The sequence below is a fragment of the Lactuca virosa genome, chromosome 4 (genome assembly GCF_052849685.1).
Source record: "Lactuca virosa cultivar CGN04683 chromosome 4, Lactuca_virosa_CGN04683_v6, whole genome shotgun sequence".
NCBI classification, from domain to species: domain Eukaryota; kingdom Viridiplantae; phylum Streptophyta; class Magnoliopsida; order Asterales; family Asteraceae; genus Lactuca; species Lactuca virosa.
The window spans coordinates 87,811,299-87,831,794 of record NC_136429.1 but is presented as its reverse complement, the minus strand read 5'-3'; the positions used below and the strand labels follow the sequence as shown (position 1 = coordinate 87,831,794).

The following is a 20,496-nucleotide window of genomic DNA, read 5'->3' as shown; positions in this document are numbered from 1 at the left end:
CGTTAGCTGGACTCCGTCCTGCTTTACGTTTCAGTGGCTTCTTCCAAATGCAACCCTTCTTAAAGTCCTTCATCTTTTGGGATTCCTTCTTCATATTTCTTCACCCTATGCCCATTAACCTTGAAAGGGGTTCCATATTTTGATATAAGCTCAATAGCTCTATGTGGGAAAACTTGTTTAACCACAAAAGGCCCATCCCACCTTGTCTTTAGCTTACCCGGGAAAATCTTTAATCTTGAATTGAAGAGTAACACCTTTTGTCCTTTATGAAAGTCCTTATTACCCTTTAGTCTCTTGTCATGCCAATTCTTAGTCTTCTCATTTGTATATCAAGGAATTTGTTTAGGCTTCATTTCTAAGTTCTTCAAGGGCATTAATTTGCATTAACCGGTTGTTACGAAGTTCAGGCAACTCAAAATTACACATCTTTAAAGCCCAATATGCTTTATGCTCTATTTCAACCGACAAATGACAATTCTTTCCATAAACTAACCTATATGGTGTAGTACCAATAGGTGTTTTGAAAGCTGTTCGAAAAGCCCAAAGTGCATCATCAAGTTTATCCGACCACTCCTTTCGATTTCCTCCAACCGATCTCTCCAAAATTCTTTTTAATGCTCGATTCGTCACTTTAGTTTGTCCACTCGTTTGTGGGTGATAGGATGTTGAAAACCTATGGTGTACACCATATCTTTTTAACACCTTAGCTAATGTATCATTTTCAAAGTGAGTGCCCCGGTCACTAATAAGAGCTTTAGGAACTCCAAATCTTGAAAATAACTTTTTGAGAAAACGCACCACCACTTGAGCATCATTAGTAGGTAATGCTTGTGCCTCCGCCCATTTTCATACATAGTCGACTGCCACCAAGATATATTTATTCCCTTTTGACATTGGGAAAGGTCCCATAAAGTCAATCCCCCAAATATCAAATATTTCACAAACTTGAATATTATGTTGGAGCATCTCGTTTCGAGATGATATGTTTCCCGTCCGTTGGCACGAATCACATTCTTTGACATATTGAGCAACATCTTTGAAAAATGTAGGCCAATAGAAACCAATATCAAAAATCCTCTTAGCCGTATATTGTGCTACATGATGTCCTCCGATGGGCCCGCTATGGCAATGTTCCAAGATTTCCCGACTCTCTTTCCCAAACACACATCTTCGTACCATCCCGTCTGCACAGCTTCGGAAAAGGTATGGCTCGTCCCAAAAGTAGTACTTGATTTCTGAAAAGAATTTCTTTTTTTGTTGGCGGGTTAAGTCTTTTGGAATAGATTCGGTTGCTAAATAATTAGCTATATCCGCAAAACATGGCACCTCTCCTGCTATTACCAAAAGATATTCATCGGGAAACTCATCGCCAATCTTGTTTTCTTCCAATTCCTCCAAATGCGGGTTTTCTAATCTTGATAATGGTCGACAGCCACATTCTCCATTCCTTTTTTATCTCTTATTTCAATATATAATTCTTGTAGAAGCAAGACCCAATGTATCAATCTTGGCTTAGCATCTTGTTTAGCAAAAAGATACTTAAGGGCATAATGGTCGGTAAAAACTATTGTCTTGGATAAGACTAAATATGGTCGGAATTTATCAAAAGCATATACCACTACTAGTAGCTTCTTCTCGGTAGTAGTGTAGTTTTCTTGAGTTAGGTTCAAAGTTTTGCTTGCATAGTAGATAGGTTGAAAATGTTTATCAATCCTTTTCCCTAAAACAGCTCCCACTGCATAGTTACTAGCATCACACATTAGCTCGAAAGGAAGATCCCAATTTGGGGTTATCATGATGGGAGTAGTGGTCAATCTTCCTTTTAATAAATGAAATGCTTCATGAAATTCTTTAGAGAAATCGAATGGAGCGTCCTTCAAGAGTAGTTGAGTCAAAGGCCTAGTGATTTTTGAGAAATCTTTAATGAAGCGACGATAAAATCCTGCATGGCCAAGAAAGCTCCTTACCCCTTTTACATTTGTTAGAGGAGGTAACTTAGCTATTGTGTCAACTTTTTCTCTATCTACCTCAATCCCCTTTCTTGAAACTTTATGTCCCAACACAATTCCTTCTTTTACCATGAAATGGCACTTCTCCCAATTAAGGACAAGGTTGGTCTTCTCACATCTAGCTAGCATCAAATCCAAATTGGATAAACAATCTTCAAAAGATGTCCCGAAAACCGAAAAGTCATCCATAAATACCTCCATAAACTTCTCGGTCATGTCGTGAAAGATGGCCATCATGCACCTTTGGAAAGTTGTTGGTGCATTGCATAACCCAACAGGCATGTGTCTATATGCGAATGTTCCACTTGGGCATGTAAAAGTGGTATTCTCTTGGTCTTGTGGGTCGATTGGAATTTGAAAATACCCCAAAAAGCCATCGAGAAAACAATAATATAGATGACCGGAGAGCCTTTTTAGCATTTGATCGATAAATGGCAACGGAAAGTGATCCTTACATGTAGCATCATTTAGTTTTCTGTAGTCGATGTAAACGCGCCACCCGGTTACCGTTCTTGTTGGAATTAACTCCTTGTCTTCATTGGTCACCACCGTCATTCCACCCTTCTTCGGTACCACTTGCACCAGACTTACCCATGGGCTATCGAAGATTGAGTAAATGATCCCAGCATCTAGTAGTTTAACCACCTCCTTTTTCACAAATTCTTGCATATTTGGGTTAAGTATTCTTTGGCGTTGTACCACAGGTTTAGCTCCATCTTCTAAGTGTTGGATTAGTGTCTAAGTCCATAACTATAATTGATATGTACTTGGCCCGACTTGGCATGGTCCATTTGGGTTGCATGGCATCGGAACAATTGGATAGACAAAATGAGAAAAAAGATACTAGTTATTTATAATAATATATTATAAGTTTTAATATATTAATATGAAATCATATTATTTAATTAGTATTGATCAAGAATTAATTTAGAATTAATCTAGTGATCAAAAAGGAACTAATTAAATATGGACTCTTATATATATATATATATATATATATATATATATATATATATATATATATATATATATATATATGTGTCGTGGACCAAGTTCATTTAGGTTGGGCTAAACTTTCATGGATAGTCCATGGAGTGTTTAACCCATGGATCCTATGGAAATGAAAGGTCATGGGTATTAGGGTTTACATGAATGAAACCTTAATCCTCCACACTATATAAAGAGGGCTATGGTTCATGAAATGGTTGTAGTGCTAGACACTAGTGTGTGTACACAAAGAGGGAAAACCGATTTCATGAGTGTGAACCTAAGTATCCTTATTCTCTAGTTATTCCAAGGGTTCTTGGCGTTGTGTGAACCATTTGAGGTGCAACACTTGAGGCACTGGGCTCTTAAAGGTTCAAGAGTTCAAGCTCCATCAAAAGGTATGTAATTCTACTAGATTCTTGTAGTATAGTTACTTCTTATTATGCTAGTTAGGATGAAACCTTGGAATATTGAATATTTGCATGTATAATAGAGAAAACATAGATCCAAGGTTTATAGGGTTGCATGTACACCATAGGAGTGTTAGAATGCTCAAAACCCTTCAGTGGTATCAGAGCCTAGGCTTGTTTTCATTTATACTTGATGCAGCTTATTTTTCAAAACCAAGAATCTGCCCAGACTGAAAACTCGACGAGTTTTGGCCAAAAACTCGACGAGTTCATGAGTTAAAGCATGAAATCGATGAGTTCCTTAGAGAACTCGACGAGTTGGTCTTCCAGTTTGCAAATTTTCGATGGTTTTGGCTGAAATTGGACTAGAATCATTACCCTAAGCTGTTTTTGAACTTATAAACCTATTTTTGATGTGGTAATGATTATGGTAAACCAATCTCAAGGTTATTATCAAAATTTCAAGTTTTATGTGTGTTTATGTAATTCTTGAAAATGTTCATATGATTGTTCATACACTTATGAGTTTTGGTAGATCATAGGAATTATTTGCAAAATTGTTTGTTAGTTAATTCTTGATCTAAATGTGTTTTTAATGGAGTCCATAATTTGTCCTCAAGTTATGGATTACCAAAAGTCATTTCTCTTAAAGATCCATTAAAATGCATAAGTTACAAAATTGAAGAGTCTTTTTGTTTTATGAACTCCATAACTTGTCCTCAAGTTATGGATGTTCAAGAGTCTCTTCATTAAAGGTTTTAAAACCCTTAATTAAACTCATAAGTTATGAAAATCCAAAAGTTTTTGAATAGTTCAAAACTTGCCCTCAAGTTTTGGAATTTGTAAAGTTTCCCCTCATGCATACTTTAATTCCAAGTTAAACCCTTAGAATTTTAAAACTTAAAATTCAACCCTTATACTTTATGGTATTATAAGTTAATAATATATATATATATATATATATATATATATATATATATATATATATATGTATAAAAACAAAGTCAGTCTTACAGTTAGTAGGCCTCATTCACGAAGCCGGTCTATAAGGGGGGTATAAGGTTGTTGCCTATAAAATGGCAGCTTAATGGGTGTCCACTCTCACCCACCGCTTCCTTGACTGGTGGAGGGTCATTATCTGAACGGGTAGGACAAGGACTATAATTCTCCCTTCATTATAAGTGTAATGACAAATATAAAGTGACTAAACCTTTTATAAATTCCCAATCTTAGTTACTTTAGGAAAATGTGAATTTTGTGCTAACCCATGAAATTACACTTTACACCTTGCTTAAGTCGTTAGCGGAGCGCGTGTGGTTAACCGGCATGCTAACTTGGATTTAACAAGGTAGGCAAAGGGTAACTTAATGTTTATCATAGGATCGGTGGAGCGCGTGTGGTTAACCGGCACATCGATTAAGTGATAAATATTAAGGGTACCAAGTATATTTCCATGGTTATTCACACCTTGTTTTGTGATCCTCGGCATCCCAGTCACAAAACTTGAGAGGGCACAATCGAGATTGAAACATGTCATTGACAAGTTCAATGAATCGTCATTCACCTACCTTCAAATATTTTGTAGCTTGGATTACGGCATCCCTCTTCCAAGTTATAAAAGTATTGTGTTGGGTCCTAGCCTTAATATTTCATATTGGGTGTTATATTAAGGACTTAAATCAACTCACTTGAATATCTCCCATATTAGATGTCTGGTTCAGACAACTATGATCTTCCCAAATGCCTAGGAACAAGCTTTCCTAATGAAGATGATGTCCCATGGTTGGTTCATGGAAATCATACTTCACCTCCTCCAATTATTCTCCCTAACCCACAAGTTTTTTGAAAAGTTCAAGGTCACTCAAACCCTATTGGCAAGCAAAGTCTATGTGTGCTCACATCTTGGAGATAAAGTCACATATTGACAAGCCGGGAGAGTTGGGTGTCAAGGTCTAAAGGAAGTTGGTTGTTGATTAGGTTCTTCAATCACTTTCTAAGTCACATAGTGAGTTCCTTTAGGAATACTATATGACAGGCCATAACATGACCCTTAATTATCTTACCTATTTGCTTGATGCTGCTGAATCAGCAATGATTTGAAGCACTGGTGAAGCAAATTTGATTGGAAGATCGACTTTCCAAACTTCTATGGAAATTGACAATGGTGACATTGGAAATCCAGAAAAGATTTCTCTTCCCAATGGAAAGGGATCGGCCATAGTAAACTCGGTTGACCAAATGGTAAAGAGAAAGGTTGAGCCTGAGATAGTCCTGTGTACCATGACTAAAGAGTCCATAAGTTTCTATTGCCAAACGAAGGGGCATTGGTTGCGAAGCTGCCCTATTTACCTGAAAGATCATAAGGTTGGTCAAGTCAAAAAGTTTGATTCTACTTCTGGTAAGTCCACTATCTAACTCTATTACGTTCCTATTTAGAGATTCTAATTACATGATGTGACTGGGTCACATGTTGAAGTTTTAAGAATCAAAGAAAAGAGAGGAAGCTTAAAGAAGAGTAAGCTGATTCTGATCGCGAAGATGGATTTCAATCGCATGGTTCGGTGATCAGAATTTTTGAGCTGCTGCTTAAGAGTTGTGATAGATTGCTTAGGAATAGATAACAACATAGTTTTCATATGCATTTGCATTGTAAGGATAAGTTTTTCCGCAAGTTTTAAAATAAAAGGAAATTTTTTTAATTTATTTTAAGTATCCTTACAATGGTATTTGTGAAAATTGTTGCTTATATGATTCCATTAATAGCAATAATGGAAATGTGAATTTGATTCTTTCGTTTGTGGTAGTGTCATAATTTACCAAATAAGGAAAGATTCTCATCAACCAAGTTTCAGTTGGATAGAAACTTGGAATCATGCAACTTGTATTGTATGATGAATGAGAATTTTCATCTTTGGAAAATTAAGACTAATTCGTTGTTCACATGTATATGTGAGTCAAGTGAAGGACTAGGGGATCGGGTACACTGGGTGTGCGCTGGTCAAGGTCCACCACAAAAAGATCGATAAGACTATTTGTCATGATTTACTAAAGTTTAGTAAATATGTTTATACTTACAAGCTTAAGTATAATTCTGAAACATTGAAAAAGTTTCAATGAAGGGCAGGACGAATGAGAAGAATCAAATTAGGCAGAAGGATAAAAGTTTCTCAAATCTGAAAAGATGGGAGAGTACTTTAGCATCATGTTTTATGATCATCTTAATGATTATGAAGCCATATCATAATTAATCCTGTAGGGACATCTTAGTGCATTCTTATAGCTAAGAAGAGGAGTCGTGAATTGTTGAAATGGTTAAATCAAGAAAATGATTCATACTTCGTTCCAAAACAAGTCTTAGAGTCATACTCCAAGATTGTAACTTGAGTGACATATCTTAAAGAAGGTTTATAAACCTTTTCAAATGTAAGAGTAAAATGTGTTCTACTCTTGTACATTTGAAATTGGTAAGTTGTGATGTTTTGGATAAAACAAAGACCAACTAAGGCCAATTATGTGAAGTGCTTGTCTTGATAAGAATCCGCACTATCTCTTGAATATTTGTTTGTCAAGGAATGGTTCTTGGCAAGAGAGCCATATATGTCAAGAGGACAGTGGGAGTCTAAAAGATCCTGAAAGAGTTTCAAGATCTATTTAAGAATAAAACTTGTAGTTTATCACTAGCACACGACTTGAGGATTATAACCTATCATGTTGACATATTCCTATTTATGTTCCCATTCTAGTTAAAGTTGGCTTTGCATATGAGTTCTGAGAGTTCTCAATTGGTTGCATAACAACTTGGAAGCAATGGCAGGCCCTTGTGCTGCCAGGTGGCAAGAAGCTAAGACTACACCAGTTCAGTCCATATGAATTTGTCACTAACCGTGTCTTGTGATTATGGTTTTGACAAATTCACATGGAAAGGAAAACATACACCATAAAATCTAAGTTACATAAGGTTTCTCTCCGATTCATGAAAATGATGGTGAGGAAACGCTTTCACTAAGAGGTTTTAAGTAGACAGCAATTGTGATATTTGCATTCTCAAAGTCGTTAGTGGAGCGTGCGTGGTTAACCGGGACACTAACATGGACTTGTGACGAATGGCAAAGGTCTAAACAATTGAGACTATGATTACGGCATCCCTTTTCATAGTTCTAAAATTGTTTAGACACACATATGTGCTATCAAAGCATCTCGTTTCAGAAATCTGAACTTTGGTAAGAAAGTCAATAAAGTATTAATTTCTAGAAGTCCAGTTGATTTCTGAGTACATGTCAAAGCTAGTGGGAGCATAAGTGTTATGCTAATAATCATCATGCAAGTGGGAGTATGATAATTATAAAAAGTGTTGCAAGTTAGCAATGTTAATTATAGAAAACAAAAGTTTCAATTGGGAAAAGTTGTTTTGCTATAATTAAGGGAGAGGAAATTATATTTCATTTCAAATCTACAAGCTTAGATCGTGAGATTTTAATCATCTTTAGTCAAGGATATATATATATATATATATATATATATATATATATATATATATATATATATATATATATATATATATATATATATATATATATGAATTTTATGTTGGAATGGCTCAACTTGAGGAAATTCTATATATAGTGCATTCTCAAAATTCGATTATGATTACGTCATCCCTCTTCATAGTCGAATTATGAAAACATGGAAAATAAAAAAAAAATATTGTAGCAAAAGACTGGTCTAGAATCATGTCTTTATGTGAGACATCATGAATCGTGTCCCATATGCTTCAGGTATAGGATCGATTGCATGTACTATAATATTTATCCTTTCTAAATTTTCCAAAGTGCCTGGGGGCATTAAGAGGGGAAAAGGTCTAGAATTGGATATGACTAAAATGATTAAGCAATTGTCAAGGACAATCTAAGGTTTACCAAAGATTGGTTGATCAGGGACAGTTGGAAGTATAGTGTTAATTTTGGAAGGACCATATTCACATATTCTGAAAGGTGGCAACTCTTGTTCAGAAGTGATAGTCAAAATGGGACTATTTAAATGTCTCCATGGGTGGAAACTATTCAATATGTGTAAGATTAGAAAACTTAATGCAAGAAGGATGTTCAAAGCAATGTACTTTGAATATGAGACTTCATTTCCATGGAGTTGATCTCCATTGGAATACTCTGTAATGTCTGTTGACAAGTCTTTGTGACTTTGTGCATAATCATTACAAAGGATCATTTCATATAAGTTTAAAATCTAAGATATTTCAGTAAATGGAAGGAATTTGGAATTCTTGCATTTGCGGTAAGGATTTGGGATTGTGAAATGAGAATCATTGGAATTATGTTCAATCGGTCTATTTCACAAAGTAAAGATCATAGACAAACTTAGTGTGCATACTTGGTGTATGGCATAACTAATGTTTGGACAAACATAGTGTGCGTACTTGGTCTATGGCATGACTAGTGTTTAGAAAACATAGTGTACATGCTTGGAGCATGGGACAACTATTGTTTTAATTCAAGTATTAAAGTTGATAATTTGAAACAGTATACAATGAATAATGTGTAATCAATATGGTGATAAATAAAAGGTGTTCTATTTATATTCATAAGTTCTGAGACCATATTGGATTCGATTAGTCTTGTGTTTCACTTTGCATGTTTTGACTTCCAGAATAACTAGGTCATTCTTCCTGAATGACTAAGTTATTCAAACCATCCACAGTCGATAATACGTTGGAAGTAGGTATTAAGGAAAGACTGTCATGAAGTTGGTTTGTAGATGTCCAAGGTACTGGACATAGCAAGAGTTGCTACAACATTCATGAGTGCTCATAAGTTCTGAGTATTGGATTAAACCCACGCTTATTTGACTCACTTCATGGATTTTATCACGAGTGATCTTAAGACGATAATATCTTATATTCTTCAAACCTAGAGATATGAGTTGTTGCCTATGAGTTGGTTATACATTGATTATACGAAAACACATTGGTAACTCGATGTTATAAAACGTGCCTTTGTGTATGATTCAACAAGTAGTAGAACAAGCATATGAGTCGAAGTTTATCCATTCCTTTTACCCTTAAAGGGATAAAAGCGATATATGTGGGCCCCTCGATGATTTAGTGATGACACCCTGAAGTGTTTGGCCAAGTCTGGACTGATTTGATTTGTTCAATTAGTCGGTCGTCATAAATCGGAAATCGGGAAACAATAAATGGATAGAGAGAATGATTATAATCCATGTCTCAGTCCATATGATATCTAGAATGGAGGAATATATGATCCCTTATCTAATGGACGTGTCATTAATTTGTTCAGAGTACGGAAACGGCTTTAAGAGTTGCGATTGTTAGTCGGGTTTTGGAGTAATACGCAATAATAGTTTTAGACTTATCCAAGTGGGAGACTGTTGGATTAGTGTCTAAGTCCATAACTATAATTGGTATGTACTTGACCCGACTTGGCATGGTCCATTTGGGTTGCATGGCATCGGAACAATTGGATAGACAAAATGCAAAAAAAGATAATAGTGATTTATATTAATATATTGTAAGTTCTAATATATTAATATGAAATCATATTATTTAATTAGTATTGATCAAGAATTAATTTAGAATTAATCTAGTGATCAAAAAGGAACTAATTAAATATGGACTCTTATATATATATATATATATATATATATATATATATATATATATATATATATATATATATATATATATTGTAACATCGTAAATTCCAAAACAATTTTTCACTTTTAAAAATATAATTTCATTCATAAATATTATCAATCTCCATGTATCACATATCAAATCCATAAAATTCATCCCAAGATCACAATACATAAAAACTCCACAAGTGTGTACTGATCATGCCAGCGCCTTCCCGCGATCCTCACTGGTACCTAAAACACATAACACAAAACACAAAACACTGTAAGCATAAATGCATAGTGAGTTCCCCAAAATACCGCATATAACATATATTAGCCACTCAAGGCTATAATTCTGTGGGCCCACAGGCCCTAACTCTGTGGACCCTCTGGTCCTAACTCTGTGGACCTTCCGGTCCTAACTCTGTAAACTCTGGAATACACACAGCATAAATCACATAGAAATAATGCAGTGCAACACATCACATACATAGCATACAAGATACTCTGTCACATAACTCTACTTACCACTCAAGGTAAAGTATAGTGAGAAGACTCACCTCAGATAGCTCGGTAAACCTCGAACTCGGAAATACTGATCTAGCCTTCGCCTAATCACATAAAATAATTACTCTAATTAATATGATTTTCAAAGACTAGGCTAATCCCTCTCTAAGTTCTCTAAGAAGGGTAAAAGACGATTCTACCCCTCCAATGGCTTACAAGTCCGAACATTGACTCAACCCTAAAAGTCAACAAAGTCAACTCTAGTTAACGGTCAAACTTTGACCAGACTCGTCGAGTGTATCCGGGCGCCTCGGCGAGTCCACGTGGGTCCTCTGAATCCTTCTAAGCCTCACTTGGCACGTCGAGTCCCTCCTCCACTCGTCGGGTTTCTCTGCAACGAATCGCGGGGCAACCCCGACTCGACTCGTCGAGTCCACTTATGAACTCGGCGAGTTGCTCCCATGACAACACTCAAATGACCTTCTGAGGTCAGATCTGCTTCTGTAAACTATAGATCTGACTTCCCCTCGACCAATAACCACGTAAAGGTCGAATCTTGACTCACATGCAACGCACACAAGGCTTCTTTTGGTGAAATAACTACTAAAATGGCCACCTAGGCTCATAACTTCAAAGGAATGGCATAAAGCAGAGTGATAGGGGCTCTCTGGACCTCTTAAGGTCCAGATCTAAGAATCATTTCACCTTGGGACCTCACACACTCCAGATTCAAGCTAAATAATGCATAAAGAAACCCTAGATTCAACTAAATCATCATAAATACGAGAATAAGCACAGATTGATACATCTAACAGCTTTGTCTGATCAAATGGAAGTAGATCCAAGCTCCCCAACCCGCCTAGCTTGTCCTTCCTCCTTCTTTCTTGCTAAAACACACAAGAAATGGTGAACAATGGCCTCCTTTCTCACTCACAAGACTCACAGATGCTCTGGTACTCTCAAAGATGAAGGTAGCCGCAAATAAGGGCCATAAGGTCCATAAGGTCCTTTAAATAGGGTGCATGCCCGGGGATTTAGGGTTTCCACTTACAGCGCCTACCCGGCGAGTCTACTCTTGGACTCGTCGAGTAGTTCATTAAACTCACGTGGCTACCCCGCTTCTACTCGACGAGTTATAGCACCAACTCGTCGAGTAGATCAATGATCCTCAAAATAAATAATTCAAAACAAAATACCTGAAAATCCGGATGTTACAATTCTCCCCCACTAGAATCAGACTTCGCCCTCGAAGTCTCGCTCTGCAAACAACTCTGGATGCTGCTCCCACATCTCCGACTCCAGCTCCCAAGTCAGCTCGGACCCTCTCCGATGTTGCCACTGGACCTGAACCAGGGGCACCTCCTTGTTTCTCAGGACCTTGATCTTTCGATCCATAATCGCAACTGGCCTCTCAACATAATTCAGGCTCGCATTCACCTGAATATCCTCCAACGACACCACCGCCGACTCGTCGGCTATACACTTCCTCAGCTGAGACACGTGGAAGGTATCATGAATCTGACCCAACTCCGCAGGTAGCTCCAAACGATATGCCACCCTGCCCACCCTGGCGGTCACCCTACACGGACCAATGTACCGGGGCCCCAGCTTGACCCTCTTCCTGAATCGGATCACTCCTTTCCAAGGAGATACCTTTAGGAGTACGAAATCTCCCACCTGAAACTCCAGCTCGGATCGTCGCCTATCCGCATAACTCTTCTGGCGACTCTGAGCTGTCAACAACCTCTGCCTGACCTGCTGTATCTGCTCTGTCGTCTGAAGCACTAACTCAGTGCTACCCAACACTCGCTGCCCGACCTCTCCCCAGCAGATAGGAGTCCGACACCTCCTCCCATATAGCAACTCAAAGGGAGGCATACCGATACTCGAATGGTTGTTGTTATTATAAGAAAACTCAGCCAGCAGCAAATACGTGTCCCAACTTCCTCCAAAGTCCAATACACATGCTCGAAGCATGTCCTCGAGCGTCTGAATCGTCCGCTCACTCTGTCCGTCCGTCTGTGGGTGGTATGCGGTACTGAAATGCAGCCTCGTACCCAAATCCTCATGGAATTTCTTCCAGAACCTGGAAGTGAATCGCACATCTCGATCTGACACAATCGAGATCGGTACTCCATGCCGCGATACCACCTCTCTCACATACAATTCTTCTAGTCTCTCTGCGGAAGAGCTCTCACTGATGGCAAGAAAATGAGCGCTCTTCGTCAGCTAGTCAACGATCACCCAAATTGCATCGACACCCCTCGCAGTCTTCGGCAATTTGGTGATAAAATCCATGGAAATCTGTTCCCACTTCCACTGGGGAACCTCAAGTGGCTGCAACTTGCCATGCGGACGCTGGTGCTCGGCCTTAACCATGCGACAAGTTAAGCACCTCTCCACAAACCACGCAACATCCCTCTTCATACAGGGCCACCAATAGTCTCTCTTCAGGTCCAATTACATCTTAGTGGCCCCGGGGTGGATCGAGAACCTCGATCTGTGCGCCTCCTCCATCAGAATGGTACGTGCCCCGCCCTCAAATGGCACCCAAATCCGACCCTGAAAGGTCATAAGCCCTCGGCTATCGGCAACGAACTCAGACACCTGCCCGATCACCCGCTCTCTCTTGCGGTTCTCCAACCTCATGGCCTCAACCTGAGCCTCCCGAATGGTGTCCAACACCGGAGTCATCACCGTCAACCTCAAACAAACATCACGTATCGGGGAACTCTCCGCCCTACGACACAGGGCATCGGCTACAACGTTAGCCTTGCCCAGGTGGTACAGGATCTCACACTCATAATCCTTTACCACATCCAACCATCTCCTCTGGCGCATATTCAGGTTGGGCTGATCCATCAAATACTTCAAGCTCTTGTGATCCGTGTATATGGTACACCGGACCCCATACAGATAGTGACGCCAGATCTTGAGGGCGAACACCACAGCCCCCAACTCCAGATCGTGAGTAGGATACCTCGCCTCATGAGGCTTCAGCTGCCTCGATGCGTATGCTATCACATGCCCTCTTTGCATCAGCACCGCACCCAATCCCGATATCGACGCGTCACAATACACTACAAAATCCTCCATCCCCTCCGGAAGGGCTAACACCGGGGCTTCGCATAATCTCTGGCGAAGTGTCTCAAAGGAGGCGTGCTGCTCTGGGCCCCAACTAAAAGCCACGCCCTTCCGGGTCAACCTGGTGAGAGGAACAACAATCTTGGAGAAATCTTTAATAAATCTCCTATAATAGCCGGCCAACCCCAGAAAACTCCTGATCTCAGTGGGGGATCTCGGCACCTCCCAACTCATCACCGCCTCAATCTTGCCCGGATCGACCAATATGCCATTCTGGTTAACGAGATGTCCCAGGAACTGGACCTCTCGTAACCAAAAATCACACTTGGAGAATTTGGCGTAAAGCCTCTCCGATCTCAGAACTCCAAGAATCTCTCTCAAATGCTCCTCATGCTGCTCCTGGGATCTCGAATACACCAATATATCATCAATGAACACTATCACCGAACGATCCAACATCGGTTTGCACACCCTGTTCATGAGATCCATGAACGCCGCAGGTGCATTGGTGAGCCCGAAAGGCATCACCACGAACTCGTAATGCCCATAACGAGTCATGAACTCCGTCTTCTGGATATCCTCATCACGCACTCTCATCTGATGATATCCAGACCTCAGATCGATCTTGGAGAACCAAGACGCTCCCTGCAACTGATCGAACAAATCATCGATCCTCGGTAAGGGGTAACGGTTCTTGACCGTTAACTTGTTCAACTCCCGGTAATCGATGCACATCCGGTGTGAACCATCCTTTTTCTTTACAAAAAGGATCGACGCTCCCCATGGCGAGCTACTCGGCCGAATAAACCCCTTCCCCAACAGCTCCTGAAGCTGTGAGGATAACTCCTGCATCTCTGGTGGCGCAAGGCGATAGGGCGCCTTGACGATAGGCGCTGCCCCCAGAACCAAATCGATACGGAACTCTACTTTCCTCTCGGGAGGCACACCCGGCAACTCCTCGGGGAATACATCCGGGAACTCACACACTATCGGAACCTCATCGACCGATCTCGGCCTCTCCACATCAAACCTTGTATCCATCACATAAGCCACAAACCCACTACAGCCTTGCTGTAGGCTCTGCCTCGCTCTAGCAGCCGAACAAAACGCTGACCCACAACGGGTACCCTCGCCATATACCGTAAGAACTTCCCCACTAGGGTCTCGTATGGTCACCAGTTGTCGCTCGCAGTCGGTAACCGCTCCAAATCTGCTCAACCAGTCTATGCCCACGATGACACAGACATCTCCCATCGCAATCGGGACCAAATCAATTGGAAACTCAACACTAAAGATCTCGAGTACACATCCTCGAATCACATCAGTGGCATACAACGCTCTCTCGTCAGCTATGAAAACTCGCAGAGGTCGACTCAACGCCTCTCGACGGATACTGATGTGCTGACTAAAGGCTAATGATACAAAAGATCGACTCACACCCGAGTCAAATAACACCAAGGCAGGTACAGAACTCACAAGAAAAGTACCTACGCATATCATAATATAAGCACAATATCTCAAACTCAAAATAAATACATGAAAGAATACATACCAACCACGACATCGGGCGTTGCGCGGAGCTCCTCCGCTGTCAACTGGAAGGCTCTCCCTCGTGCCTTCGGTGCCTCGGCCTTCACCCGCTGACTCTCAGTAGCTCGTACAGTAGCAGGGGCAGATCCCTGCGATGCTCCCTGTGCTGACCCCCACAGCTGCGGACACTCGGCCTTCCGTTGTCCGATCTGGTTGCAGTGGAAACAGACTACAAACCCCTTGGGGCAATCCTTGGTCATGTGCCCCTCCTTGCCACACTTGTAGCAAGACCCTGCTCTACAAATCCCCTCATGACCCTTGCCGCACTTGCCACAAGTGCGGCCCTTCTAGTTCCCTAATCTCGAATCGGCGGGCTTAGTCGGCTTGGCTGCCGGCTGGGACTGTGTCAGTCGTCGATCCCTCCCCTGAGACTCCGCCTCCTCCCTAGCCTGAGTCTCAAGCTCTATCTCCCTCTTCCGAGCATTCTCCTGAAGCTCGGCAAATGTCCGGTACGACGAGTTAGCCACGAACTCACGAATGTCTCTCCTCAAAATGCTCAAATACCGACTCATGCGTGCCTGCTCGAAAGACACGTGCTCAGGGCAGAACATCGCCCTCTCATGGAACATCCGGGTGATCACAGTAACAGACTCAGTACCCTGCTTGAGGGTCAAGAACTCCTGGGCCAACCGTTCCCTTTCCACCAGGGGAACGTACTCATCACGGAACATAGCGGTGAACCTCTCCCAGGTCACTGCGGCAAGCTCTGCAAAAGAATAGTGCGCTGTCACAAACTTCCACCAGTCCTTCGCTCCCAAGCGAAGCTGGTTCAGCGCGAACCGAACTCTCAGATGCTCCGGACAAGAACACGTATAGAAGCATCCCTCGATGTCAGAAACCCATCTCATCGCAGCAATTGGATCCTGCGTCCCATCAAACTCTGGTGGCTTCGTGTTGCTGAATTCCCGGAACAGCAACGCATCACCACCCTGAGGTCTAGCAGCAGCAACACCTGCGGTAGCTGCAGCGGCTGCAGCCTTAGTAACCGCTGCGTATCTCTCATCAAAGGTCTCAATCAATGTGGTCCTAATAGACCCAAACATCTCCGGAATCTCTGTGCGGATAGCCGCAGCCACCTCCTCGTGGATCATCTGACGAAGCTCCTCGTCACTCACACCGCTGGTCTCTGGTCTGTGGCGTGTCCCAACCATGATGTTTCTGAAATACAACATAAAAAATATCAGAGACTCGCTCGAGCATACTCACACTCGGCAACTCATCCCTACTTGTTCCTTAGTGCCCTAAGGATTCTTACTTGGACTGCGCACTGATCCGATGTCTTCAGTAGTACGGGCCCAATACTACCGTCCACACCGCATCAGTATTCACCCCAAGTCCTCCTCCTAGGATTTAAAATCCCAAGTACTCTACTCTCACTATGCATAGGCTACTCTCTAGCAGACCTCTCATAAGCTCCTCGCTGCTATCTACTCACTCTCAAGCATCTCCCAACAGCAAAACCCCTAGGCTAAGGCATCACAAATCAGGCCACTCTAGTCCTAATAAGAATACCTAGCCTACTCTAGCATGCATAACATATCATACCATATCTCATAACACATAATATAAGGGTATTTTGGGAAATCACCGTTCGGGCGCTGGCTGATCGTACACACTGCTCTGCTCTGCTCTTTTCAAAACCTTTTATTCCTTTAGAAAAATTTTGTTTTATTTCGAAAAGTTTCTCAAATCCTCAGTTTGAGTTCAAATGCGCCCGAATGTGCATCCGAATCCCTCAAACCAAGACTCTGATACCAACTTGTAACATCGTAAATTCCAAAACAAATTTTCACTTTTAAAAATATAATTTCATTCATAACTATTATCAATCTCCATTTATCACATATCAAATCCATAAAATTCATCCCAAGATCACAATACATAAAAACTCCACAAGTGTGTACTGATCATGCCGGCGCCTTCCCGCGATCCTCACTGGTACCTAAAACACATAACACAAAACACAAAACACTGTAAGCGTAAATGCTTAGTGAGTTCCCCAACATACCACATATAAAACATATTAGCCACTCGAGGCTATAATTCTGTGGGCCTACTGGCCCTAACTCTGTGGACCCTCTGGTCCTAACTCTGTAAACTCTGGAATACACACAGCATAAATCACATAGAAATAATGCAGTGCAACACATCACATACATAGCATACAAGATACTTTGTCACATAACTCTACTTACCACTCAAGGTAAAGTATAGTGAGAAGACTCACCTCGGATAGCTCGATAAACCTCGAACTCGGAAATACTGATCTGGCCTTCGCCTAATCACATAAAATAATTACTCTAATTAATTCGATTTTTAAAGACTAGGCTAATCCCTCTCTAAGTTCTCTAAGAAGGGTAAAAGACGATTCTACCCCTCCAATTTCTCACAAATCCAAACATTTACTCAACCCTAAAAGTCAACGAAGTCAACTCTAATCAACGGTCAAACTTTGACCAGACTCGTCGAGTGCATCCGGGCGACTCGGCGAGTGCACGCAGGTCCTCTGAATCCTTCTAAGCCTCACTTGACACGTCGAGTCCCTCCTCCACTAGCCGGGTTTCTCTGCAACGAATCGTAGGGCAACCCCGACTCGACTCGTCGAGTCCACTTATGAAGTCGGCGAGTTCCTCCCATGACAACACTCAAATGACCTTCTGAGGTCAGATCTGCTTCTCTAAACTATAGATCTGACTTCCCCTCAACCAATAACCACGAAAAGGTCGAATCTTGACTCACATGCAACGCACACATGGGTTCTTTTGGTGAAATAACTACTAAAATGGCCACCTAGGCTCATAACTTCAAAGGAATGGCATAAAGCAGAGTGATAGGGGCTCTCTGGACCTCTTAAGGTCCAGATCTAAGAATCATTTCACCTTGGGACCTCACACACTCCAGATTCAAGCTAAATAATGCATAAAGAAACCCTAGATTCAACTAAATCATCATAAATACGAGAATAAGCACAGATTGATACCTCCAACAGCTTCCTCTGATCAAATGGAAGTAGATCCAAGCTCCCCAACCCACCTAGCTTGTCCTTCCTCCTTCCTTCTTGCTAAAACACACAAGAAATGGTGAACAATGGCCTCCTTTCTCACTCACAAGACTCACAGATGCTCTGGTACTCTCAAAGACGAAGGTAGCCGCAAATAAGGGCCATAAGGTCCTTTAAATAGGGTGCAGGCCCTGGGATTTAGGGTTTCCACTTACAGCGCCTACTCGGCGAGTCTACTCTTGGACTTGTCGAGTAGTTCATTAAACTCACGTGGCTACCCCGCTTCTACTCGACGAGTTATAGCACCAACTCGTCGAGTAGATCAATGATCCTCAAAATAAATAATTCAAAATAACATACCTGAAAATCCGGATGTTACATATATATATATATATATATATATATATATATATATATATATATATATATATATATATATATATATATATATACATATATATATATATATATATATATATATATATATATATATATATATATATATATATATGGTGGACCAAGTTCATTTAGGTTGGGCTAAGCTTTCATGGATAGTCCATGGAGTGTTTAACCCATGGATCCTATGGAAATTAAAGGTCATGGGTATTAGGGTTTACATGAATGTAACCCTAATCCTCCACACTATATAAAGAGGGCTATGGTTCATGAAATGGTTGTTGAGTGCTAGACACTCGTGTGTGTACACAAAGAGGGCAAACCGATTTCATGAGTGTGAACCTAAGTATCCTTATTCTCTAGTTATTCCAAGGGTTCTTGGTGTTGTGTGAACCATTTGAGGTGCAACACTTGAGGCACTAGGCTCTTAAAGGTTCAAGACTTCAAGCTTCATCAAAAGGTATGTCATTCTACTAGATTCTTGTAGTATAGTTACTTCTTATTATGCTAGTTAGGATGAAACCTTGGAATATTGAATATTTGCATGTATAATAGAGAAAACATAGATCCAAGGTTTATAGGGTTGCAAGTACACCATAGGAGTGTTAGAATGCTCAAAACCCTTCACTAAGTTAATCTTATGAGTACAATAAGCTGGACTAATCCCCTTGATATCGGTTATCTTCCATGCTATTGCACATTGCCTCTTCTTTAGTACTCCCACAAGGCTTTATTTTTCATGTTTGGCTAGATGAGCAGCTATAATTACTGGTTTTTGTTGGCCATCTTCAAGAAATGCATACTCCAAGTGATCAGGTGGAGCTTTAAGTTCAGTTTCCGTGTTCTGAATGCTGAACACGTCGAGTCCAGTGAGGGGACTCGTCGAGTCCTGGGTTAAATTCGCGATTGATCGGGTTTCTTCGAATGGACTCGTCGAGACGATAGATGCTACTCGGCGAGTCGGGCTTTCTGCACTTCTGATTAGATCATTATATTCAGCTTCCACGAGCAGTCTCTCTATCTCCATCAGGTCTCTTTCAACATCAAATTCTCCTTCAAAGGTGACGGTGGACTTGTTTGGCTTATCTTCTTTCCATTCCTCCATTAACTCTTCCAACATATCAACCGAGAATGTCGTGTCATCACTATTCCTTACATGCTTCATGGCTTGATCAACTCCAAACGTAACCGATTCGTCGCCTACCCGAAGAGTAAGTTTAGAATCTCGCATGTCAACTATAGCACTCGCGGTGTTGAGGAAGGGTCTTCCAAGTATGATCGGGACCTGAGGGTCCGCTTCCATGTCTAGTACTATGAAGTCCACGGGGAACACGAACTTATCAACTTTCACCAATAGATCTTCACATATTCCCCTTGGGAATGTGACCGTTTTATTTGCTAAGTGAATTGCCATTCGAATTGGCCTTGGCTCGGGAAGATCTAATTTCTTGAAGAATAAGTACGGCATGAGATTTACACTTGCCCCCGAATCAGCCAATGCATAAATAATAGCTAAGTTTCCGAATTGACAAGGCAAGGTTAAGCTTCCCGGATCACCCTTCTTCTTAGGTAATTTTTTCAACATGGAAGCTGAATAATTCTCATTTAGGACCACTTTCTTCACCTCTTCTACCTTCTTTCTATTAGTTAGAAGCTTCTTGAGGAATTTGGCATATTTAGGCATTTGTGCAACCGACTCGATGAATAACATATTAATTTGAAGAGCCTTTGTGTGTTCCAGAAACTTTTGGTAGTCAACATCATTCTTTTCTTGTCTAGCTCGAGCTGGAAATGGCAGTGGAGGCTGAAATGGCTTAATAGGAGGCTTGTTTTTCTGTTCAGGTGGGGGACTCGTCGAGTCCAT

The 20,496-nt window shown here is 41.0% G+C and overlaps 1 protein-coding gene across 1 annotated transcript; it reads right to left on the bottom strand.

Moving 5' to 3' along the window:
• Nucleotides 1–19,362: 19,362 nt before the first annotated feature.
• Nucleotides 19,363–20,496, bottom strand: LOC145104746 (uncharacterized). Its single transcript, XM_079041937.1, has one exon. It carries the CDS (start codon nt 20,494–20,496, stop codon nt 19,363–19,365), a length of 1,134 nt encoding a protein of 377 aa, XP_078898063.1.